The following is a 27146-nucleotide window of genomic DNA, read 5'->3' as shown; positions in this document are numbered from 1 at the left end:
TCGACCACGGACATGTCCGTGGCAAGATTGTTTTGGCTTTTATTCCATTGTAATAACCTATTCAAGGTCGCAGAGCGGCACTGCAGATGTACCCTACTCTTTGAATTCGAAAATGTGCATTACCGGCCAGATCCTCTTAGGGGCGCTATCTCGATAATGCAGTGTTCCCTGTGGCAGAAGTTGTCTTTTCTGGATTTCCAATGTAGTTTTCTACTGACCTGAAGCGATCACTATAGCCTGTTGCACGGAATACGTTTTGGGACGCGGATTTTACTATGCAGTAAAGGAATTTATCATCAGCCAATGGACATATCGATCTACCAGATGGTGATCGATAACTGGGAAATGCTCTTGTGGATCCAACCGGCCCACGGTAAGATCTTTTTCACGTAAATTACACGCTGATCAGGCCTTGTTATCATACTCAACCAGCCGATCAGTGAATGTGGCTACTGAGGCTAACACGGTTATTGGTAATCAATAATCAGAAACGACGTCCCTCGCCCCCCCCCCCCCCCCCCCCCCCTTCATGCGTTCATGGTGGACCATCAATACCGATCATATGCAGTTTGAGTTTTAACTGTAGCTTCTGTATATCCGAAATGCCATTGGATTTAACGTTAGTAGCTTAGCGGCCTGTATCTCGCCTTCCAGGAAATATCCAAGCCCAAATCCCTTATAGCGCTTATATTCAAGACGCTATAAAATGAGAACGTATTGATGAAAAAATTATTTCTTTAAGCAATTTTGAAGGGACGATTTATGGTCTCAATTGACAATGAGAATGGACAGATAGCAATACTATAAAGTATAGATTTAGCTCTATAAACAGCCTCACGAACTATGCAAGTCATTTGTTTTTTGATCCACTTTTTTTCTCCCATTTTCTATATTTTCTCCCATCCCAATTTCGTATCAGCCAATTCAACCCTCCCCTGTCACGGACGCTGTTTCTTGCCTCCCACAAGCCGGCTGCAATGTGGACTAAGTCATACATAGCACAAGTCCCCTCCGGTACTTGAGGTAACAGCAGTCGCATCTTTTCACCTGCGCAGCTCGATCTCTCAGTGGCGAGGAGTAACGCGTGGGAGGCTCACGCTGCCCCCGACACTTCCTGATTCTACTGCGCAGGCGCACCAGCAGACCTGTAGGAGTTGCTGTCCACAACGCCCGATCCCCACCCATCAGTTTCCCTCCCCGTAATACGGCCAATGTGTATTACTGTGGACGACCAGCTAAACTGAAAGCAAATGTGGAGCGCTGGGCTCGAACTGACGAGCCCAGCGTCTCCAGCATTTCGTGGCGAGTGCCTTGCCCACTACGGAACATAGCCGCCCTCGCGAACTATGCAAGTCTATTATGAAATGCTGGCCGTCTAGAGTGATATTAGACGCATCCCAGTGGCCCCGAAAGTGTTAACAGGTGCCCCAAAAAGTGGCCATTTTTGTTTTCCTTTTTGAGGACTGCATACTTTTTTCGCAAACCAAAATACTATACTTTATACTTATAGCACAAGCATAAGCCTGGTCTCTTTTGAAAGATAACATTCTGAAGTGTCTGATACAATAAAGAGAGATCACTTTTAGTGCTAATGAAATAGAGTAACATAGGTCTGAACTTGAGTTGTTGAAAAACTTGTTTTCACATAGGAGCCAATGACCCGCCATCATCACTGACCTCATATGTGACTCCGTGGTCGGTGCCTGCGTCCCAGGGGATCATGTCCTGGGTGACCCTCTGGACCCAGCCACACTCCTTGGTGCACAGGTCCTCCGCAGACAGACCCACGGTCCAGTCCGGGCTGGGGCCCAGCATGGTGAGGAAGGACATGAGGTGACGGCTCCGGTCCACAGAGAACTCTGCTGAGGGGGCGGCCCGCCTGAGGAGGGGAGAGGGGAGGGAGAGAGGGGAGAGAGAGGGGAGGGGGGGGAGAGAGGGGGGGGCAGAGAGAGAGAGAGAGAGAGAGGAGAGGGGGAGAGAGAGGGGGGGATAGAGAGAGAGATAGAGAGGGGGAGAGGGGGAGAGAGAGGGGATGGGGGAGGGAGAGAGGGGGGGGTGGGGGGCAGAGAGAGAGATAGAGAGAGAGGGGATGGGGGGAGGGGAGGGGGGGAGAGAGGGGATGGGGGGGTGGGAGGGGGGAGAGAGAGAGAGGGGGGGATGTGGTGCAGAGAGAGAGATAGATAGGGGGGAGAGAGAGCGGGGGGGCAGAGAGAGAGATAGAGAGATATACGGGGGATAGATGGATAGATAGAGAGAGGGCGGAGGGAGAGAGAGAGAGGTGGGATAGAGAGAGAGAGAGAGAGATAGAGGGGGGAGGAGGGGGATAGAGGGAGAGCGAGAGGGGGAGAGAGAGAGGGAGATAGAGATAGATAGAGAGAGAGAGAGAGAGAGAGAGAGAGAGAGAGAGAGAGAGAGAGAGAGAGAGAGAGAGAGAGAGAGAGAGAGAGAGAGAGAGAGAGAGAGAGGGAGAGAGAGATAGAAAGATAGGCAGAGAGAGAAAGATAGGCAGAGAGAGAAAGATAGGCAGAGAGAGATAGGCAGAGAGATATGCAGAGAGATAGGCAGGTTAACAGGTAAAGTGCCAGACAGTACAGTAAAACACTTCTTTTTTTATGATTCTGCATCCGCACCTTTGAGGTGCCCTGTCTTTTTGGTTGAAATCCTGCCCCCAAAAATGTCTGTGAAGAAAGAAGGGGAGAGAGGGGGGGGGGGGGGGAGAGAAATAGAGAAATAAAGAAAGAGGGGGGAGAGAGAAAGATAGAGAGAGAGAGAGAGAGAAAGAATGAAAGAGAAAGAAGGAGAGGAGAATGTATCAACTGTATGGTAGAATCAATCATTCGTGTTATGAAGGTCTGTCACATGTTGCAGGAGTGTCAAATTATATATATCATGTTATATATGATCTCTATTCAGGCTTGTTGTGCACTCAACAGACTGGACTATTGTGGCCCAGTTGAACATGAAGACACATTTAAAAGCAGAGGAAACATGGAGACTATAGTGGTATGAGCCTCCTTTTACACACTAACGCATTGGCACCAGGCCCGGACTGGCCATCGGGAGCACCGGGAGTTTTCCCGGTGGCCTGGCCTACACAGATAAAAAAAATAAAAATAAAAAAAGTATAATTTTTTTTTTTATAGTTTTTTTTTTTTTTGCCAGGCCATTGTTTCTAGTTGTGGCGGCGGCGCGGCGCGATAGTTAGATAACCTAGGTGGGTGGGGAACAACCAGGATTTCACTGTCTGCCACAGAGTTGGAGAACTATCTGACTCTCTCCCTCGGATCACACACACACAATGGAGCCGTGCTGCCGCTTGTGATTGGTGGAGGCGGGACCAGGCAATACAACTGATTGACAGTGGAGGCGGCGAATGGAATGGCAGATGGCACTCTGCAGAATACTGTAACAGCCAGGCAGTGAGCCAGGTAGTTTTGTAATAATGAAAGGTCTGTTATTTAATGTTTGTGTAAGGGCTATTTTAACTGTTGATGGGTTGGCATCAGTAAAGTGAATATGGTATTGTGCTCTTGCCTTGTTTGAATAGGTGGAGAGAGTGGTTAACTGTATTATAATAGTAAATAGACAAATATGTTGTGCTCTTGCTTTTTTCTTTTTGAAGGTGGAGAGAGTAGCATTGCTAGTGCCACAACAGTTTTATTTGAGGTTCATAACAGTACATTGTACTAAGCAATTGTTGGCTCATTAGTTTGTGATTCACATGCACTACAATTCACCAGAATGCAGGAAATTAAGTCTTTGTAACAAAAAAAATCCTGGTGGGGGACCCCCAGACCCCCCGCTTAAAAAGTGGCCTGACTGGGGCTATATTTCGCGCTATATCTCCCGGTATGAATTATTTCCCCAGTCCGGCCCTGATTGGCACACAGGACATAACACACTGGCACACAGGACATAACGCACTGGCACACAAGACATAACGCACTGGCACACAGGACATAAACACACTGGCACACAGGACATAACACACTGGCACACAGGACATAACGCACTGGCACACAAGACATAACGCACTGGCACACAGGACATAAACACACTGGCACACAGGACATAACACACTGGCACACAGGACATAATGCTAACACACTGGCACACAGGACATAACACACTGGCACACAGGACATACCACACTGGCACACAGGACATAACGCCTCAGATCTACTCCTATCCAAGCTCCCGGAGGGTCATCAAAGAGAAGCCGCCTATTCTCAGTCCTTGCCCCACAATGGTGGAATGAACTACCCATCCCAGTTAGGACAGCCGAATCCCGTCCAATCTTTCGCCGTCGACTAAAGACTCACTTCTTCAACCATTATCTGAAATGATAAAAAAATAAATAAAAATCTAACCCCGACTAACCTTACTGTCATGCACTTGTCCTAATAAACTAACCTACACTGTAACACGCAACACTTTGATGAACATTGTTACTCAGCTGATAGAGTTATACCCTTCTTGCTGTCTTGTCGCACATAACTTGTAAGTCGCTTTGGATAAAAGCGTCAGCTAAATGACTAAATGTAAATGTAAATGTAAACACACTGGCACACAGGACATAACGCACTGGCACACAAGACATAACACACTGGCACACAGGACATAAACACACTGGCACACAGGACATACCACACTGGCACACATGCCATAATGCTAACACACTGGCACACAGGACATAACACACTGGCACACATGACATACCACACTGGCACACAGGACATAACGCACTGGCACACAAGACATAACGCACTGGCACACAGGACATAAACACACTGGCACACAGGACATAATGCTAACACACTGGCACACAGGACATAACACACTGGCACACAGGACATAACGCACTGGCACACAAGACATAACGCACTGGCACACAGGACATAAACACACTGGCACACAGGACATAACACACTGGCACACAGGACATACCACACTGGCACACAGGACATAACACACTGGCACACAGGACATAACACACTGGCACACAGGACATAACACACTGGCACACATAACATAATGCTAACACACTGGCACACAGGACATAACACACTGGCACACAGGACATACCACACTGGCACACAGGACATACCACACTGGCACACAGGACATAACACACTGGCACACATGACATACCACACTGGCACACAGGACATAACACAATGGCACACAGGACATAACACACTGGCACACAGGACATAACACACTGGCACACAGGGCATAACACACTGGCACACAGGACATAACACACTGGCACACATGCCATAACGCACTGGCACACAGGACATAACACACTGGCACACAGGACATAACACACTGGCACACAGGACATAACACACTGGCACACAGGACATAATGCTAACACACTGGCACACATGACATAACACACTGGCACACAGGCCATAACACACTGGCACACAGGACATAATGCTAACACACTGGCACACATGACATAACACACTGGCACAAAGGACATAATGCTAACACACTGGCACACATGACATAACACACTGGCACACATGACATAACACACTGGCACACATGACATAACACACTGGCACACAGGACATAACACACTGGTACACAGGACATAACACACTGGCACACAGGACATAACACACTGGCACACAGGGCATAACACACTGGCACACAGGACATACCACACTGGCACACAGGACATAATGCTAACACACTGGCACACATGACATAACACACTGGCACACAGGACATAACACACTGGCACACAGGACATAACACACTGGCACACATGACATAACACACTGGCACACAGGACATAACACACTGGCACACAGGACATAACACACTGGCACACATGACATAACACATTGGTACACATGGCATAACACACTGGCACACAGGACATAACACACTGGCACACAGGACATAACACACTGGCACACATGACATAACACACTGGCACACAAGACATAACACACTGGCACACAGGACATAATGCTAACACACTGGCACACAGGACATACCACACTGGCACAAAGGACATAATGCTAACACACTGGCACACAGGACATAACACACTGGCACACATGACATAACACACTGGCACACAGGACATAACACACTGGCACACATGACATAACACACTGGCACACAGGACATAACACACTGGCACACAGGACATAACACACTGGCACACAGGACATAACACACTGGCACACAGGACATAACACACTGGCACACAGGACATAACACACTGGCACACATGACATAACACACTGGTACACAGGGCATAACACACTGGCACACAGGACATAACACACTGGCACACAGGACATAACACACTGGCACACAGGACATAACACACTGGCACACAGGACATAACACACTGGCACACAGGACATAATGCTAACACACTGGCACATAGGACATAACACACTGGCACACAGGACATAACACACTGGCACACAGGACATAACACACTGGCACACAGGACATAACACACTGGCACACAGGACATAATGCTAACACACTGGCAGAACTAGTCAGAGGTAGGGCTGTCCCTGACTAAGGATTTGTATAGTCAACTTGTAATCGCCAAAATTAGCAGATGAAAAAAAAATGTAAAAAAAAGTATATATATATATACTATGTACTATGCTACTATGCCTATACTACTATCTACTATGATTTGATTTGATTTTATTTTTATTTAGTACATACAATTTATACAAAAGTATAAAAACAAGGGGTACAAGGATAACATGTGAAAGTCTGTCGACTTGTTTCCAACATGGTCCCAAGAAGAATACAATACATCACAAAGAAAGAGTTAAGAAGATAAGATAGATACAACAAGTAGATAAAATAGACAACACAATGTTCTGAAAGAGCCTCATTACAGCATGTCATGTTCCTGTTCTTCAAGAGTGGTGGCCAAGCACCCTCTGCAACCTATTGTTGCAGATGTGGCTCCACACCCCTCTTGAAGACAGCAATAGTGGGGGAGTTTTGGATGGCCCTGGGCAGAGAGTTCCACAGCCGGCAGGCTGTAGACAGAAAGCCATTCTGTGAATAGGAACCCTTTCAAGGCTCACAAACTGAGAGCTGTCCAGACCGTAACTGTCGTCCGTGGACCTGGCCACGCAGGACAATGCGAGAGCATAAATATCTGGGGGCAGATCCATTTAACATTTTATACATATGTCCCAGTTTCAGAAAGGAGACCCTCTGCTCCACAGGGAGCCATCCCACCTCATTGAAGTGACATGGCTCAATATGGGTTCGAGGTGGCAGATTTAGGACCAATCGTATGGTCTTATTTTGGCTGGTTTGTAGCCTGTGTTTACATTCCACTGTAACACCACTATACCAGTACATACTTGCATAGTCATATTGGCTGAGGATCATGCAGTTGGCAAGCAGTTTCATAGTTTCCAGTGATAAGAACCTCTTTTTTCTGTGCAAAAATTTCACCCTTGTGTTAACTTTTTTGATCACCTTCAGGGCCATTGTTTTCCCTGAGAGTGTTTGGTCGAGGTCTGCACCCAGGTATTTAACACAGTCTCTAGACTCCACACTGAAGCCATTACAACTGATCTCAAGTGGGGAACATTCCTTTAATTTATCTTTTGAGCTGAATAGAATTGACTCAGTTTTTTCCAAGGTGAATCGATAATATGTTGTCAACTAACCATTTGTGAAGGCTTTCCAGCTCCCTACTGAGACCGGCTTGTATTTCTGCCGTGTCGTCTCCAGACACCAGAAGTGCTGAGTCGTCAGCATACAGTAGGAGACACCATGTCATTAACATATAGTGAAAAGAGCAATGGAGCGAGGATGCTGCCTTGCGGCACCGCACATGTTATTTCATTATATGAAGATGCGACACCATTTATGTTCACAACCTGGGTCCTCCCAGTCAAGTACGACCTGAACCATCTCACCGATCCATTGTCCATCCCACAGGTAGGGTGACCAGGTGTCCCCCTGTTGGTTGTACTGTCCCACCATTTGACCGAACGTCACACATATTGAGAGGATGTCCCTCTTTTTGAAGCAAAAAAAAAACATTGGTCTCGGTGAAGACCATGTTATTCTAATAAAAAAATTTACATTATCTATCTGTCCCACTTTGTCCCAACAAAATCTTACTGTTGTCCTGCTTTTGGACTTTTTGCATCTGGTCACCCTACCCACAGGCTTTGAGCTTCTCAAGCAGGATCTGATGGTCAACAGTATCAAACACTTTCTGCAGGTCAATCAGAACCATGCCAGTTCGTTTGCCACAGTCCATCTGGGTTCGAATATGGTCAGTGAGATCAATCAGGCAAGCATCCGTAGAATACCCAGGGCGAAAGCCAGACTGGAATTGATAAAGGAGATCTGTCTGTTTAAGAAAATCTGATATTTGATTAAATATGACCTTCTCAAGAACTTTGGAGATGACGCTGAGAATAGAAACTGGACGATAGTTTCCCTCCTTTGTCCTCCTTTTTTGTGTAGTGGAACCACTCTGGCACATTTTAAGTCGTCGGGTACGATACCCTGTTTCAGTGATAGGTTGATGTTAGATAAGAGCATAGGTGTCAAACTCACGGCCCGCGGGCCAAATGCGGCCCGCCACGTCATTTGATGTGGCCCCCCAAGAGCTCTGGTTAAAAAATAAATTAATTTAAAAATAAAATATTTTTTTTCTTTTTTTTTTACATTAATCTTGGGTTAAAAAATAGCGGTGTTAAAATAATTGTGGGTTAATGCGTTAATAAAGCTTTGACAGCCTTAGTTATTACACATACATGTGTGTTGAACATCTGAGGTATTGATGAAGTAACAAAGGAAAAAAGCCAAAAGCACTTACTCCTCAGACATTCTTTGACAATTTTACAGCCCAAAATACAAAAAAGATCCAGGCGGAATAGGTAACAAAGGGTTGAAGAAATATTGTCTGAACTGTCAGATGCAAGCTGGCTGTGTGACATAACCGAGCATCTCGCTCAATTGAATAAGAAGCTGTAGGGACGCAAACAAGTCCCACCCAAAACTTGACCAATATAGTTGTGAACTGAGACAACCCTTATTTTGTTATTTTTGAGTACAGTTACAGTTGTGTGTTCATGCAGACACATAATAACAATTTCATTACGAATTGAAAATGGGGGACCCTGATGTAAACAAGTCGAAAGTCTTTCTCAGGTCTGCATCCCCTTAACAATTGTGTGTATTGAGCTGTACTGTACTGTACCCATTCTGCAATCTGTTAATTAAAGTTAATTAAACTATCTTCCATTAGTTGGATGTATGGCCTCTGTAAGGTTGTGTGCAGCCATTTGTTTTTGTAACATCTGCTACATCTGTCCCACGTGTTCTTTGCAGCTCAGTTGTTAGTTCTGCCCCTCTTGACTGTGACAAAAAGATTTTGAACAAACTTAATGTCATAGCTTGTATTTGATGATATTCTTCTTTGTTATTTACTTGAATGGTTTGATCATTGATTAATGGAGTAATATGGGGTTCTGATAAACTAAAATTATTTGTTAAAATAACATAAGCTAACATATATTTTTACATCTATGCAAATGCATATGCAATATGTATAACTTGAATAAGTAATAAATACAGAAACAACATGTTTAACAATATGTAAATGAGTAGCTACATTTATTTTACATTACATTAACATTTATACGGTCTTTGGCCCTTTGAGGGCAACCATAATGCTGATGTGGCCCTCTGTGAAAATGAGTTTGACACCCCTGTTAGAGGTTCACTAATCTGGTTTGCTCCGTGTACTATGTACTATGCTACTATGTCTATACTACTATCTACTATGTACTATGCTACTATGTCTATACTACTACCTACTATGTACTATGTCTATACTACTACCTACTATGCTAATTATGTCTATACTACAGTGCACTAAGTGTAGCACTCCACTGAACAACACCATTGAGAGCTGGACCCCTCCTGCTGACTTGTTGTACACACTTTGTAAGTCACTTTGGATAAAAAGCGCTATATAAATGCAGTCCACCGAAACACATTTTCTGTGAGTCGCCACTAGGGGCAGAGTGGCTAACTGTGAGTGAGTGAACTACTGAGTTACAACGAGTGAGATAGATCGATTTTTTTTAAAGGAAATCTGTACATAATTAATGTAATAAATATTGTACTGAAATAGTAATTCAACTGTACATAGATAATGTACAGTATTGATCTGTACATACATAATGTACAGTATTGTTCTGTACATACATAATGTACAGTATTGTTCTGTACATACATAATGTACAGTATTGTTCTGTACATACATAATGTACAGTATTGTTCTGTACATACATAATGTAACCTGTAATTCTGTAACACACACACACACACACACACACACACACACACACACACACACACACACACACACACACACACACACACACACACACACACACACACACACACACACACACACACACACACACACACACACACACACACACACACACACACACACCGATCTAACTCTAAAAATGCTGACACTGTCAACCCTATGGAACACATGCACACACGTAAAGCTCCCCCCCTGAGACTCATCCCAGGTTTAAAGGAGGTACAGTATCTACCAGGCAGCGATGGATTTACATTTAACCCTTTCAGTCGTCTACTTAAAGAGTGAGAACCCCGTTCGTCGTGGAGCGGGAATTATGTGCTTAACGTGACACACTACACCTCCTCCTCCTCCCTCCTTACCCCCGCTCCCTTAACGTGACACACTACACCTCCTCCTCCTCCCTCCTTACCCCCGCTCCCTTAACGTGACACACTACACCTCCTCCTCCTCCCTCCTTACCCCCGCTCCCTTAACGTGACACACTACACCTCCTCCTCCTCCCTCCTTACCCCCGCTCCCTTAACGTGACACACTACACCTCCTCCTCCTCCCTCCTTACCCCCGCTCCCTTAACGTGACACACTACACCTCCTCCTCCTCCCTCCTTACCCCCGCTCCCTTAACGTGACACACTACACCTCCTCCTCCTCCCTCCTTACCCCCGCTCCCTTAACGTGACACACTACACCTCCTCCTCCTCCCTCCTTACCCCCGCTCCCTTAACGTGACACACTACACCTCCTCCTCCTCCCTCCTTACCCCCGCTCCCTTAACCAGACCACGTGATACTCAGCATTTTTACGCAACCACCGCATGATAATAACTCCGGTGCGTGTACACACGATAGCGAGCTAATTATCCTCAGGGGATTTTGATTGCTTCCAATCCCTTCGGAGCTCGAGGCTGCGATGCTCACGAAGGAATGCGTGATTATGATGCGAACGGCCTTTTCCTCTCGCTGGAGCTCAGACTCGCTCCTTGTTGTCAAATACCAACAAGATGGGAGACCAGCTTCTTTTTGCCAGTCTACCCTTTTCTCCCATCCCCCAATTTAGTTGCCAGGCCAATTCCCTTCCTGGTCGTTGCGCTGCCCTACTGTCGGTCTGGGGAGGGTGTAGACCAGTGATTCCCAAAGTCGGGGTCGCGACCCAAAGGTGGGCCGCGAGCAGCCACGGGAGGGCCGCGAGATGATTAAAAATAATAAAAAAAATTTAAAAAAAAAATCCAAAAAAACGTTTTTTCTTTCTTTTTCAGGCCACTGAACTTAGAAGCAGGCCAGGACAGTGTTTCTAGTTGTATTCTAAAATTCTATTCTATTGTATTCTAAAATGTGACTATATGGTTTTATATTAACTTAATAAATAAACAAAAACGAAAAATCTACTTATTTCAATGAACATTTCAAACTAAATAACAGATTATGCACATAAAACGCTGAAAACAACCGAAGCAACAATAGTATTTTAATGAGGCTATTATTATTATCATTATTATTTTGCAACAAGTTAGCCCTCTCATAAATAGTACATATAAATGAATAACTAACTTGAACTAACTTAATAGGATTGAAGTGATATTTGGCTAAAAAAATCGGTCGCCTGGCAAAAAAAAAAAAAAAAAAGAAGCCTGACGATGTGCATTGGGCCGCGGCACTCTGATGCCTTATTTTCTGGGTCCCGGCCTGAAAAGTTTGGGAACCCCTGGTGTAGACTACCACATGCTGCCCTACTGTCGGTCTGGGGAGGGTGTAGACTACCACATGCTGCCCTACTGTCGGTCTGGGGAGGGTGTAGACTACCACATGCTGCCCTACTGTCAGTCTGGAGAGGGTGTAGACTACCACATGCTGCCCTACTGTCAGTCTGGGGAGGCTGTAGACTACCACATGCTGCCCTACTGTCAGTCTGGGAAGGGTGTAGACTATCACATGCTGCCCTACTGCTGGTCTGGGGAGGGTGTAGACTATCACATGCTGCCCTACTGTCGGTCTGGGGAGGGTGTAGACTACCACATGCTGCCCTACTGTCGTCTGGGGAGGGTGTAGACTACCACATGCTGCCCTACTGTCAGTATGGGGAGGGTGTAGACTACCACATGCTGCCCTACTGTCGGCCTGGGGAGGGTGTAGACTACCACATGCTGCCCTACTGTCAGTCTGGGGAGGGTGTAGACTACCACATGCTGCCCTACTGTCAGTCTGGGGAGGGTGTAGACTATCACATGCTGCCCTACTGTCAGTCTGGGGAGGGTGTAGAACTACCACATGCTGCCCTACTGTCGGCCTGGGGAGGGTATAGACTACCACATGCTGCCCTACTGTCATCTGGGGAGGGTGTAGAACTACCACATGCTGCCCTACTGTCGGCCTGGGGAGGGTGTAGACTATCACATGCTGCCCTACTGTCAGTCTGGGGAGGGTGTAGAACTACCACATGCTGCCCTACTGTCATCTGGGGAGGGTGTAGACTACCACATGCTGCCCTACTGTCAGTATGGGGAGGGTGTAGACTACCACATGCTGCCCTACTGTTGTCTGGGGAGGGTGTAGACTACCACATGCTGCCCTACTGTCGTCTGGGGAGGGTGTAGACTACCACATGCTGCCCTACTGTCGTCTGGGGAGGGTGTAGACTACTCCATGCCTCCTCCAATACACATGGAGTTGCCAGCCACAATATTTTTCACCTGACAGTGAGGGGTTTCACTGGGAGAGCGTAACGCATGTGAAGGTTCATGCTACCAAGACTGCCAGAGGGAGGCCTGACCCAGCCGGAGGTACCGCTGACAGAGGGAGGCCTGACCCAGCCGGAGGTACCGCTGACAGAGGGAGGCCTGACCCAGCCGGAGGTACCGCTGACAGAGGGAGGCCTGACCCAGCCGGAGGTACCGCTGACAGAGGGAGGCCTGACCCAGCCGGAGGTACCGCTGCCAGAGGGAGGCCTGACCCAGCCGGAGGTACCGCTGACAGAGGGAGGCCTGACCCAGCCGGAGGTACCGCTGCCAGAGGGAGGCCTGACCCAGCCGGAGGTACCGCTGCCAGAGGGAGGCCTGACCCAGCCGGAGGTACTGCTGACAGAGGGAGGCCTGACCCAGCCGGAGGTACCGCTGACAGAGGGAGGCCTGACCCAGCCGGAGGTACCGCTGCCAGAGGGAGGCCTGACCCAGCCGGAGGTACCGCTGACAGAGGGAGGCCTGACCCAGCCGGAGGTACCGCTGACAGAGGGAGGCCTGACCCAGCCGGAGGTACCGCTGCCAGAGGGAGGCCTGACCCAGCCGGAGGTACCGCTGACAGAGGGAGGCCTGACCCAGCCGGAGGTACCGCTGCCAGAGGGAGGCCTGACCCAGCCGGAGGTACTGCTGACAGAGGGAGGCCTGACCCAGCCGGAGGTACCGCTGACAGAGGGAGGCCTGACCCAGCCGGAGGTACCGCTGACAGAGGGAGGCCTGACCCAGCCGGAGGTACCGCTGCCAGAGGGAGGCCTGACCCAGCCGGAGGTACCGCTGACAGAGGGAGGCCTGACCCAGCCGGAGGTACCGCTGACAGAGGGAGGCCTGACCCAGCCGGAGGTACCGCTGACAGAGGGAATCCAACCCCCTGGGAGTCTCTGTGGTGGCATGCGAGTGCATAGAGCTCTACACCACCCAGCCGCCCACAACTTTAGCAAGTTTATAATATTCTGATATCCAGCAAGTTTATAATATTCTGATATCCAGCAAGTTTATAATATTCTGACATCCAGTGAGTTTATAATATTCTGATATCCAGCAAGTTTATAATATTTTGATATCCCTCAAGTTTATAATATTCTGATATCCAGCAAGTTTATAATATTCTGATATCCAGCAAGTTTATAATATTCTGATATCCAGTGAGTTTATAATATTCTGATATCCAGCACGTTTATAATATTCTGATATCCAGCAAGTTTATAATATTCTGATATCCAGCAAGTTTATAATATTCTGATATCCAGCAAGTTTATAATATTCTGATATCCAGCAAGTTTATAATATTCTGATATCCAATGAGTTTATAATATTCTGATATCCAGCAAGTTTATAATATTCTGATATCCAGCAAGTTTATAATATTCTGATATCCAATGAGTTTATAATATTCTGATATCCAGCAAGTTTATAATATTCTGATATCCAGCAAGTTTATAATATTTTGATATCCCTCAAGTTTATAATATTCTGATATCCAGCAAGTTTATAATATTCTGATATCCAGCAAGTTTATAATATTCTGATATCCAGCAAGTTTATAATATTCTGATATCCAATGAGTTTATAATATTCTGATATCCAGTGAGTTTATAATATTATGATATCCAGCAAGTTTATAATATTCTGATATCCAGTGAGTTTATAATATTCTGATATCCAGCAAGTTTATAATATTCTGATATCCAGCAAGTTTATAATATTTTGATATCCCTCAAGTTTATAATATTCTGATATCCAGCAAGTTTATAATATTCTGATATCCAGCAAGTTTATAATATTCTGATATCCAGCAAGTTTATAATATTTTGATATCCCTCAAGTTTATAATATTCTGATATCCAGCAAGTTTATAATATTCTGATATCCAGCAAGTTTATAATATTCTGATATCCAGCAAGTTTATAATATTCTGATATCCAGCAAGTTTATAATATTCTGATATCCAGCAAGTTTATAATATTCTGATATCCAGCAAGTTTATAATATTCTGATATCCAGTGAGTTTATAATATTCTGATATCCAGCAAGTTTATAATATTCTGATATCCAGCAAGTTTATAATATTCTGATATCCAGCAAGTTTATAATATTCTGATATCCAGCAAGTTTATAATATTCTGATATCCAGCAAGTTTATAATATTCTGATATCCAGCGAGTTTATAATATTCTGATATCCAGCAAGTTTATAATATTCTGATATCCAGTGAGTTTATAATATTCTGATATCCATCGAGTTTATAATATTCTGATATCCAGTGAGTTTATAATATTCTGATATCCAGCAAGTTTATAATATTCTGATATCCAGCAAGTTTATAATATTCTGATATCCAGCAAGTTTATAATATTCTGATATCCAGCAAGTTTATAATATTCTGATATCCAGCAAGTTTATAATATTCTGATATCCAATGAGTTTATAATATTCTGATATCCAGCAAGTTTATAATATTCTGATATCCAGTGAGTTTATAATATTCTGATATCCAGCAAGTTTATAATATTCTGATATCCAGCAAGTTTATAATATTTTGATATCCCTCAAGTTTATAATATTCTGATATCCAGCAAGTTTATAATATTCTGATATCCAGCAAGTTTATAATATTCTGATATCCAGCAAGTTTATAATATTTTGATATCCCTCAAGTTTATAATATTCTGATATCCAGCAAGTTTATAATATTCTGATATCCAGCAAGTTTATAATATTCTGATATCCAGCAAGTTTATAATATTCTGATATCCAGCAAGTTTATAATATTCTGATATCCAGCAAGTTTATAATATTCTGATATCCAGCAAGTTTATAATATTCTGATATCCAGTGAGTTTATAATATTCTGATATCCAGCAAGTTTATAATATTCTGATATCCAGCAAGTTTATAATATTCTGATATCCAGCAAGTTTATAATATTCTGATATCCAGCAAGTTTATAATATTCTGATATCCAGTGAGTTTATAATATTCTGATATCCAGCAAGTTTATAATATTCTGATATCCAGTGAGTTTATAATATTCTGATATCCAGCAAGTTTATAATATTCTGATATCCAGTGAGTTTATAATATTCTGATATCCATCGAGTTTATAATATTCTGATATCCAGTGAGTTTATAATATTCTGATATCCAGCAAGTTTATAATATTCTGATATCCAGCAAGTTTATAATATTCTGATATCCAGCAAGTTTATAATATTCTGATATCCAGCAAGTTTATAATATTCTGATATCCAGCAAGTTTATAATATTCTGATATCCAGCAAGTTTATAATATTCTGATATCCAGCAAGTTTATAATATTCTGATATCCAGCAAGTTTATAATATTCTGATATCCAGCACGTTTATAATATTCTGATATCCAGCAAGTTTATAATATTCTGATATCCAGCAAGTTTATAATATTCTGGTAGTGAAAGGTTAACCTTCTGTAGTGTGGTAGTGAAAAGGTTAACCTTCTATAGTGTGGTAGTGAAAGGTTAACCTTATGTAGGGTAGTAGTTAAAGGTTAACCTTCTGTAGTGTGGTATTGAAAGGGTTAACCTTCTGTAGTGTGGTATTGAAAGTGTTAACCTTCTGTAGTGTGGTAGTGAAATGTTAACCTTCTGTAGTGCGGTAGTGAAAGGGTTAACCGTCTGTAGTGTGGTAGTGAAAGGTTAACCTTCTGTAGTGTGGTAGTGAAAGGGTTAACCTTATGTAGTGTGGTAGTGAAAGGGTTAACCTTCTGTAGTGTGGTAGTGAAAGGTTAACCTTATGGAGTGTGGTAGTGAAAGGTTAACCTTATGTAGTGTGGTAGTGAAAGGGTTAACCGTCTGTAGTGTGGTAGTGAAAGGTTAACCTTCTGTAGTGTGGTAGTGAAAGGGTTAACCTTATGTAGTGTGGTAGTGAAAGGGTTAACCGTCTGTAGTGTGGTAGTGAAATGGTTAACCTTATAGTGTTGTCAAAAATATCGAAAAATTGATACATATCGATTCTGAATATTTAAAATGGTTTCAATACTAATTTCCCGAAATATCGATACTTTCTGCAGTATCGATACCAGCTGGCTTGCTCGCAGTGTTCTACCGCAAGTTGTTGACAGACAGACGCACGCTGTTGCAGAGCACGCTTGCCCCTCCTCCTCCTCCGCTGCAGCCCTCCCCCTCGCAGACCTGTCTTCAGTTTGTAAACAAAGATTTTAGCTCCGAAGATGGCTAGTGCAGACTCCGCAACTTGTGCTTGTGGATAAAGAAAACAGCAGAAGTGCTGTTTGGAAGTACTTCGGGTTTGAAGTAAACAACGAAGGAAAAGCTAAATCCCATTTGCAAGCGTTGTTACAGAGCAGTGCCAACGATACAGCTATTAGCTAACGTTAGCTAGTTCTTCCTCTGTTAGCTTATGCTAGCTAGTTGGCCACCTTTATAATTACTTCATGGAAAGTAGTAAGTCGAGTTCATTCATACTACACCAGTACACGTATGAACTCGACATAACGTTACCCCGTTTCCATGAAGTGTTTAATTAGCAGCAATCTTGTTGAAAATGTAACGTTAATAAATGCTCCGAGTATAGCTCCGGAGAAATCTCCCTCTCTCTCTCTCTCTCTCTAGATTAAGTGTGGTAGTGTAAGAGTTAACCTTCTGTAGTGTGGTAGTGACATGTTAACCTTCTGTAGTGTGGTAGTGAAATGTTTAACCTTATGTAGTGTGGTAGTGAAAGGGTTCACCTTATGTAGTGTGGTAGTGAAAGGGTTAACCTTCTGTAGTGTGGTAGTGAAAGGGTTAACCGTATGTAGTGTGGTAGTGAAATGTTAACCTTATGTAGTGTGGTAGTGAAAGGTTAACCTTATGTAGTGTGGTAGTGAAAAGTTAACCTTCTGTAGTGTGGTATTGAAAGGGTTAACCTTCTGTAGTGTGGTATTGAAAGGGTTAACCTTCTGTAGTGTGGTATTGAAAGTGTTAACCGTCTGTAGTGTGGTAGTGAAAGGTTAACCTTCTGTAGTGTGGTAGTGAAAGGTTAACCTTCTGTAGTGTGGTAGTGAAAGGTTAACCTTCTGTATTGTGGTAGTGAAATGTTAACCTTATGTAGTGTGGTAGTGAAATGTTAACCTTATGCAGTGTGGTAGTGAAAGGGTTAACCTTCTGTAGTGTGGTATTGAAATGGTTAACCTTCTGTAGTGTGGTATTGAAAGGGTTAACCTTCTGTAGTGTGGTAGTGAAAGGTTAACCTTCTGTAGTGCGGTAGTGAAAGGGTTAACCTTATGTAGTGTGGTTTTGAAAGGTTAACCTTATGTAGTGTGGTAGTGAAATGGTTAACCTTCTTTAGGTGGTAGTGAAAGGTTAACCTTCTGTAGTGTGGTAGTGAACATGTTAACCTTATGTAGTGTGGCAGTGGAAGGGTTAACCTTCTGTAGTGTGGTAGTGAAAGGGTTAACCTTATGTAGTGTGGTAGTGAAAGTGTTAACCATCTGTAGTGTGGTAGTGAAATGGTTAACCTTCTGTAGTGTGGTAGTGAAAGGTTAACCTTCTGTAGTGTGGTAGTGAAAGGGTTAACCTTATGTAGTGTGGTAGTGAAAGTGTTAACCATCTGTAGTGTGGTAGTGAAATGGTTAACCTTCTGTAGTGTGGTAGTGAAAAGTTAACCTTATGTAGTGTGGTAGTGAAAGGTTAACCTTATGTAGTGTGGTAGAGAAAGGTTAACCTTCTGTAGTGTGGTAGTGAAAGGGTTAACCGTATCTAGTTGTAGTGAAAAGTTAACCTTATGTAGTGTGGTAGTGAAACAGTTAACCATATCTAGTTGTAGTGAAATGTTAACCTTCTGTAGTGTGGTAGTGAAAGGGTTAACCTTCTCTAGTGTGGTAGTGAAAGGTTAACCTTCTGTAGGGTGGTAGTGAAAGGTTAACCTTCTGTAGTGTGGTAGTGAAAGGTTAACCTTATGTAGTGTGGTAATAAAATGTTAACCTTCTGTAGTGTGGTAGTGAAAGGTTAAAGGAAAACTCCAACATTTTGGGAAATTAGCTTATTTAACATATTCCCTGGAGTTAGACAAGAAGATACATACCTTTTTCGTCTCTCTGCATGCATTGGGCTTAGGGAACGCCTGGACTGTTAGCCTAGCTTAGCTTCATCACTGGAAGTGGGGCAGACATCTAGCCTAGTTCACTACAGTCAGGAAATATACTCCAAATACAATCAAAATACAACTCCCAAACGTTCCTGTAAACATGTTGTGACCTGTGTATTTACCACATCGCCCAGTCACACAAGTCACACGAGTCTCCCAGTCACACAAGTCACACAAGTCTCCCAGTCACACAAGTCTCCCAGTCACACAAGTCACACGAGTCTCCCAGTCACACAAGTCTCCCAGTCACACAAGTCACATGAGTCTCCCAGTCACACAAGTCTCCCAGACACACAAGTCTCCCAGTCACACAAGTCGCCCAGTCACATAAGTATCCAAGTCCAACATTTTCCCAAAAGAGCTCAACAGGAGGACATTTCCAGTACATATGCATACATGTTCCGGTGGCACCGTTTGGACATAAGGTACATCGAGAGTCAGGTCTGAGACCCATTAGATTCAGTCGTCTAGGGCTCAAATAAGTCCTATGAATTTTTTTTTAATTAATCTGTTGGTGATCTGGGTTGCGTGAGGACAGCCGAACATTTTCCCGGACAGTATCCCAATCAAAATCTATATCCAACTCCGGGACATCCTTTCTCCAAATCGTATCCAATACGAGGACGTAAGTAAGTGGCGATAAAAGTCAGAAACGAAGCCTCTCGATGTCTCTTTGTCATAAAATAATTTGTGAAAACGGTGATGCTCTAGTAGTGGAACATCCCATGGAACGCCATGAGCCCTCAGAGCTGCTCTTATTTGTAAAGAAAAGAAAAAGGAGGTTCCGGGGAGATCATATCCGTTGGATAGATCTTGGAAGGAACGGAGACCAGAGTTATCGAAGATATCCCCCAGCGTGTGGATACCTTTCTTTTCCCATCTAGGGTACCTAATAGGTTGTTGTCCAATAAGGAGTAAATTGTTATTAAATAGAGGGGAATGCGTGTGCCAGGTCTGGATCACATGTGTGATAAGAGGGCCAAATCGTAATTTGCATTGCTTAATAAATTGGAATGTTGGTATACACAATATCCTGAAGTCTATGTGGGGACACCATCTTCTCCTCCAATGGTCCTATAACAAACTTATATGGAGCCTATAAAATGCTGTCCTGACTCACTCCTTCTTCTTTCTCTTCCTTGGTTGTTCTGCCCTCCTGAGTCCTGCTAACAGAAAACATGAATTCCCTCTCTCATCCACCGACGCCTCTCTCCACTGCTTTCTTAGCTGTCCTCCTCTCCTTCACTGATTTCTCCATTTCTTTCTGGCCCATCTGGACCGAACTGACTGCAATCTCTCCACCCTCTTTCTCCCAACAACTCCAAATCTTTCAGCACCAAATTCATAAATAATGGCTCTTCTGCCCGGGGTGCAGAGCGGTTGAAAGGGAGCGTTGACATGCTCAAATGGGGCGGATGTTTTTAAATTTTTTAAATGTATAATAGCTTTCATATTGACGGTTTAATCTCCCAAGCAAATGCATATTGTGCATTTCCACAATTTCTTCAGGAGCTTATACTTTACACTAGGGCTGCAACGATTAGTCGACATAATCGACGACGTCGATCATAAAAACTCGTTGACGCAGAATTTTTGCGTTGATTAGTGATACAAAAAAATTATAATTTTTTATTTTTTATTTTTGTACTTCCTATCTTTGTGAAAGTGGCTTCTCAGCTCTGGTCCAGCTGAAGACAGAGCAGAGGAACATATTGGACATTGAGCATGACCTCAGAGTTGCTTTGTCTACCATCACCCCAGACTTTGAGACTCTTGTCAGGAGCAAACAACATCCCCAGTTATCCCATTAGTTCCCTGGGATGTTAAGCTAAGAAGACTGCTATATATATTTTTTTGTTATTTAAACACTTCCACTTTAATTTGTATTATTTAATTTATTTATCTTGTTATGAGTGATTGTTGTATTGTTCAAATACATTTTGATTTAAAGTTGCTTAAGATCCAAATTAAAATGTTTCATGAGTCATTATTTAAATTTGCTATGGGATCATCATGTTAAGGCAGAGGGACTGGACAACAGGGTGACCTTCACAGGTGTGCAGACTTGAGCATGTGAGGTAAAACATGCACCGGAGCCCGGAGAAGGAGCCGCGCCCACAGGAAGCAGAGATGGAGGGTGTGACAAAAATAATCGTTAGATTAGTCGACTAATCGAATGATAAAAATAATCGTTAGATTAGTCGACTAATCAAAAAAATAATCGACAGATTAGTCGATTACCAAAATAATCGTTAGTTGCAGCCCTACTTTACACATAACACTTTGATCCTGTTCACTTGCTGCTCACCATGAATCATTGAAGCACAGTGCGTGCAAACAGCCAATGTAACAGACAGTGGCTGATGCCAGTGTTTTGAACAAGTATATCAACTGTAAACAGGAGTACATTTCCTTTGATGCTGTGTTGCATGATGCATTTAAGGGATAATACTCTCTGTTTTGTGGAAATTGAGGATGGAATTATGCAATCTGGCTTTAGAAATACAGACATAAACGTGGCATGTTGAGCTTTTAGATATATTATGACGTTTCTTCGTTTATTTTTTGGTTTATAGCCATTAATACCATGATTAGATGAACATAAACATAATTCTATACCAGGCCAAAAATAATCAAGGCTAGAGTTTATTGGGAAGCCTTTTGTGTAGTGTGTGTGTGTGTGTGTGTGTGTGTGTGTGTGTGTGTGTGTGTGTGTGTGTGTGTGTGTGTGTGTGTGTGTGTGTGTGTGTGTGTGTGTGTGTGTGTGTGTGTGTGTGTGTGTGTGTGTGTGTGTGTGTGTGTGTGTGTGTGTGTGTGTGTGATCACTGGCAGCTCTCCATCTGCAGTTCGTGCCTCAGCAACGCAGTGACATGATGACGTCATCTGCAAACAACCTATTGTCAAGACATTCTCTACTTGTTAACATGGAGCTACAGTATTTATGCTCACATGTAGAAATGCAGATTAGCCTACTGTAAAGACACACACAGAGACTTTTTCTAAACCGATTTGCATAAGTGTAAATTACACTTTTGCTTTAAAAAGTTTGTCAGTGCGTTTTCACTTAAATGAGGCTGTGTTTCTCTCATATTATTTGGTTCCATCCCGTTTACTATATCAAGTGAATCATTTCCAATCCATCATACACACTGTACTCTGAAATCAACGGAATCAAGGGAATGATTGGTTTTACGTACGTATGTGTTCCACCAGCTCTCCAAGTTCAAGTTCACAATTTAACCACTTAACACATTAATTGCCAAGAACGAGTATACTCGTTATTGCCCGCCATGCGAATATCGGGATCGTTATTTAGTTTATTCGCTATATCTATTCATAATTCATGTCTGCAGCCTCCCTTCAGACCCTGTCTGAGCTGGCAGACGGTCAACACCGCCCTCTACTGCCTTGCGGAGCTATTGCACTCCATTGAAAACGGTCTAGTGTGTTTTCAGAGCCGATCTGAGCCGTGCGGGCAAGGTTTAAATACTCAGGCGAGCCAGGCGTTTACAACGATGGCATGGGACACTAACCCCGCCCACCCATTCATGTGTAACGCTCGGTAATGTCGGGGACACGATCGCTGTGGATAACTGGAATGGCGATCAGATAATTGGATTCTTTTTTTGCATTACATCAGAGACAAGGTAAGGACTATATATCTAAAACCTTGCGTTGATCTGATATTTCTTTCTATCTGTGTGGGCCGTGTTGTGCTTTCTACTGTTGGCTGCGGTGGGGGGGGCGGGGGGTGCCCCGCTACGAGGGCCATTTCATGTATGCACAAGGAGATATAATAATGATAATCTAGCGTTAATTTCAGGATGATTAGATAATCAGCCAAAAAATTAAACGTGATGACTGTAAAATATCTTTTTCTCATCTTTTTCCTGGTATTACTCAGAAGCACCCAAACCATACTCGATTCAAAACGGTATAAAACGGAAATGTACGGATGAAAAAACAATCTGTTTTGGGCATGTTGACTGGAAGCAACTCACTGACAATCGACAGGTGTATTAGACCCATAGCTATAATATAAGATATATATATATTTTTTTTTATTATCTTTTTCCCCCTTCTTGTTCCGTTGTTCTCCCCTCCCAATGTTAGTTGTTATGCCAATTCCCAATCCCCTTCCTGGTCGTTGCGCACTCTACCCCCTACCGTCGGTCTGGGAGGGCGGATACTATCACATGCTTCCTCCGACACATGTGTACCCAGCCCACCACTTTTTTTCACCAGGCAGCGCAGACTCTCACTGAGAAAGTGTAACATGTGGAAGGTCACACTACCTCTCTTAGACCCTTCCCTCGCTGTGCAGGCGCCCCGACCGAACTGTAGGAGTTATTTTTTTGACACAAATACCTTACAGATGTGTTCCATAGACTCACAGGAATTGTGTAAAATTGCCCAAATAGTGAACAATTGTGGACCTTTATGTTCCAGCTGAAAGGTAGGAGCTGGAAAACAGAACAGTTCCATAGCCTGAAGTCTCATGTAGTACAGGTCCAAAGTTTATAAAAATAGACCATTGTATGTGTGTACCGTCCACTCCCATTCATTCAGAGGCTCTCGTTAAAACAATGGACTTCTTCATCTATATAAAAAAGCAGCCATTCATCTTCTTGTGTCCCCTTCCCCCACTCTCAGCAGACGCTCCTTGGCTACAAAGGCGGTCAATCATTTTCAGGCGGCAAATTCAACCTTCGAACAAGGTTGATCGGCGAAAGACGCAGCCCGGAGCCGACATACGAGGGCAAAGTTCTGCGACGTGCGCGCAAATGTGTGATGGCCCGCCTTGGGGCCGTCCGATGCTTAAGTTAACCTAGAATTGCTAATCCTACAAACTCCTGTGGGTGAATAATTTATTGAAACATAATAGGTATTAACATGTCCTTCTAACACCTTGTCCTCCAGACATCCTTCTAACATCTTGTCCAGACATCCTTCTAACATCTTGTCCTCCAGACATCCTTCTAACACCTTGTCCTCCAGACATCCTTCTAACATCTTGTCCTCCAGACATCCTTCTAACATCTTGTCCAGACATCCTTCTAACATCTTGTCCTCCAGACATCCTTCTAACATCTTGTCCTCCAGACATCCTTCTAACACCTTGTCCTCCAGACATCCTTCTAACATCTTGTCCAGACATCCTTCTAACATCTTGTCCTCCAGACATCCTTCTAACATCTTGTCCTCCAGACATCCTTCTAACATCTTGTCCTCCAGACATCCTTCTAACATCTTGTCCTCCAGACATCCTTCTAACATCTTGTCCTCCAGACATCCTTCTAACATCTTGTCCTCCAGACATCCTTCTAACATCTTGTCCTCCAGACATCCTTCTAACATCTTGTCCAGACATCCTTCTAACATCTTGTCCTCCAGACATCCTTCTAACATCTTGTCCTCCAGACATCCTTCTAACATCTTGTCCTCCAGACATCCTTCTAACATCTTGTCCAGACATCCTTCTAACATCTTGTCCTCCAGACATCCTTCTAACATCTTGTCCTCCAGACATCCTTCTAACATCTTGTCCTCCAGACATCCTTCTAACATCTTGTCCTCCAGACATCCTTCTAACATCTTGTCCAGACATCCTTCTAACATCTTGTCCTCCAGACATCCTTCTAACATCTTGTCCTCCAGACATCCTTCTAACATCTTGTCCAGACATCCTTCTAACATCTTGTCCAGACATCCTTCTAACATCTTGTCCTCCAGACATCCTTCTAACATCTTGTCCTCCAGACATCCTTCTAACATCTTGTCCTCCAGACATCCTTCTAACATCTTGTCCAGACATCCTTCTAACATCTTGTCCTCCAGACATCCTTCTAACATCTTGTCCTCCAGACATCCTTCTAACATCTTGTCCTCCAGACATCCTTCTAACATCTTGTCCTCCAGACATCCTTCTAACATCTTGTCCTCCAGACATCCTTCTAACATCTTGTCCTCCAGACATCCTTCTAACATCTTGTCCTCCAGACATCCTTCTAACATCTTGTCCTCCAGACATCCTTCTAACATCTTGTCCTCCAGACATCCTTCTAACATCTTGTCCTCCAGACATCCTTCTAACACCTTGTCCTCCAGACATCCTTCTAACACCTTGTCCTCCAGACATCCTTCTAACATCTTGTCCTCCAGACATCCTTCTAACATCTTGTCCTCCAGACATCCTTCTAACATCTTGTCCTCCAGACATCCTTCTAACATCTTGTCCAGACATCCTTCTAACATCTTGTCCTCCAGACATCCTTCTAACATCTTGTCCTCCAGACATCCTTCTAACATCTTGTCCAGACATCCTTCTAACATCTTGTCCTCCAGACATCCTTCTAACATCTTGTCCTCCAGACATCCTTCTAACATCTTGTCCTCCAGACATCCTTCTAACATCTTGTCCTCCAGACATCCTTCTAACATCTTGTCCTCCAGACATCCTTCTAACATCTTGTCCTCCAGACATCCTTCTAACATCTTGTCCTCCAGACATCCTTCTAACATCTTGTCCTCCAGACATCCTTCTAACACCTTGTCCTCCAGACATCCTTCTAACACCTTGTCCTCCAGACATCCTTCTAACATCTTGTCCTCCAGACATCCTTCTAACATCTTGTCCTCCAGACATCCTTCTAACATCTTGTCCTCCAGACATCCTTCTAACATCTTGTCCTCCAGACATCCTTCTAACATCTTGTCCTCCAGACATCCTTCTAACATCTTGTCCTCCAGACATCCTTCTAACACCTTGTCCTCCAGACATCCTTCTAACATCTTGTCCTCCAGACATCCTTCTAACATCTTGTCCTCCAGACATCCTTCTAACATCTTGTCCTCCAGACATCCTTCTTGTCCTCCAGACATCCTTCTAACACCTTGTCCTTCAGACATCCTTCTAACATCTTGTCCTCCAGACATCCTTCTAACATCTTGTCCTCCAGACATCCTTCTAACATCTTGTCCTCCAGACATCCTTCTAACATCTTGTCCTCCAGACATCCTTCTAACACCTTGTCCTTCAGACATCCTTCTAACATCTTGTCCTCCAGACATCCTTCTAACATCTTGTCCTCCAGACATCCTTCTAACATCTTGTCCTCCAGACATCCTTCTAACATCTTGTCCAGACATCCTTCTAACATCTTGTCCTCCAGACATCCTTCTAACATCTTGTCCTCCAGACATCCTTCTAACATCTTGTCCTCCAGACATCCTTCTAACATCTTGTCCAGACATCCTTCTAACATCTTGTCCAGACATCCTTCTAACATCTTGTCCTCCAGACATCCTTCTAACATCTTGTCCTCCAGACATCCTTCTAACATCTTGTCCTCCAGACATCCTTCTAACATCTTGTCCTCCAGACATCCTTCTAACATATTGTCCTCCAGACATCCTTCTAACATCTTGTCCTCCAGACATCCTTCTAACACCTTGTCCTCCAGACATCCTTCTAACATCTTGTCCTCCAGACATCCTTCTAACATCTTGTCCAGACATCCTTCTAACATCTTGTCCTCCAGACATCCTTCTAACATCTTGTCCTCCAGACATCCTTCTAACATCTTGTCCTCCAGACATCCTTCTAACATCTTGTCCAGACATCCTTCTAACACCTTGTCCTCCAGACATCCTTCTAACATCTTGTCCTCCAGACATCCTTCTAACATCTTGTCCAGACATCCTTCTAACATCTTGTCCTCCAGACATCCTTCTAACATCTTGTCCTCCAGACATCCTTCTAACATCTTGTCCAGACATCCTTCTAACATCTTGTCCTCCAGACATCCTTCTAACATCTTATCCTCCAGACATCCTTCTAACATCTTGTCCTCCAGACATCCTTCTAACATCTTGTCCTCCAGACATCCTTCTAACATCTTGTCCTCCAGACATCCTTCTAACAT

At 43.7% G+C, this 27146-nt stretch overlaps 1 protein-coding gene across 1 annotated transcript in view; it reads right to left on the bottom strand.

Annotated features, from left to right (window-relative positions):
* LOC311246904 (spondin-1-like) overlaps positions 1–27146 on the bottom strand; it is a gene marked incomplete at both ends in the record, with an annotated part of 447234 nt that overhangs the window by 78643 nt on the left and 341445 nt on the right. The window contains 1 exon segment of the mRNA XM_084337145.1: positions 1678–1879. Within this exon segment, the coding sequence (XP_084193271.1) occupies positions 1678–1879 (202 nt within the window).

This window comes from Notolepis coatsorum (genome assembly GCF_963971535.1).
Source record: "Notolepis coatsorum genome assembly, chromosome: 20".
Taxonomy (NCBI): domain Eukaryota; kingdom Metazoa; phylum Chordata; class Actinopteri; order Aulopiformes; family Paralepididae; genus Notolepis; species Notolepis coatsorum.
The sequence above is the reverse complement of the archived record's forward strand: the minus strand, read 5'-3'. Positions and strand labels throughout refer to the sequence as shown.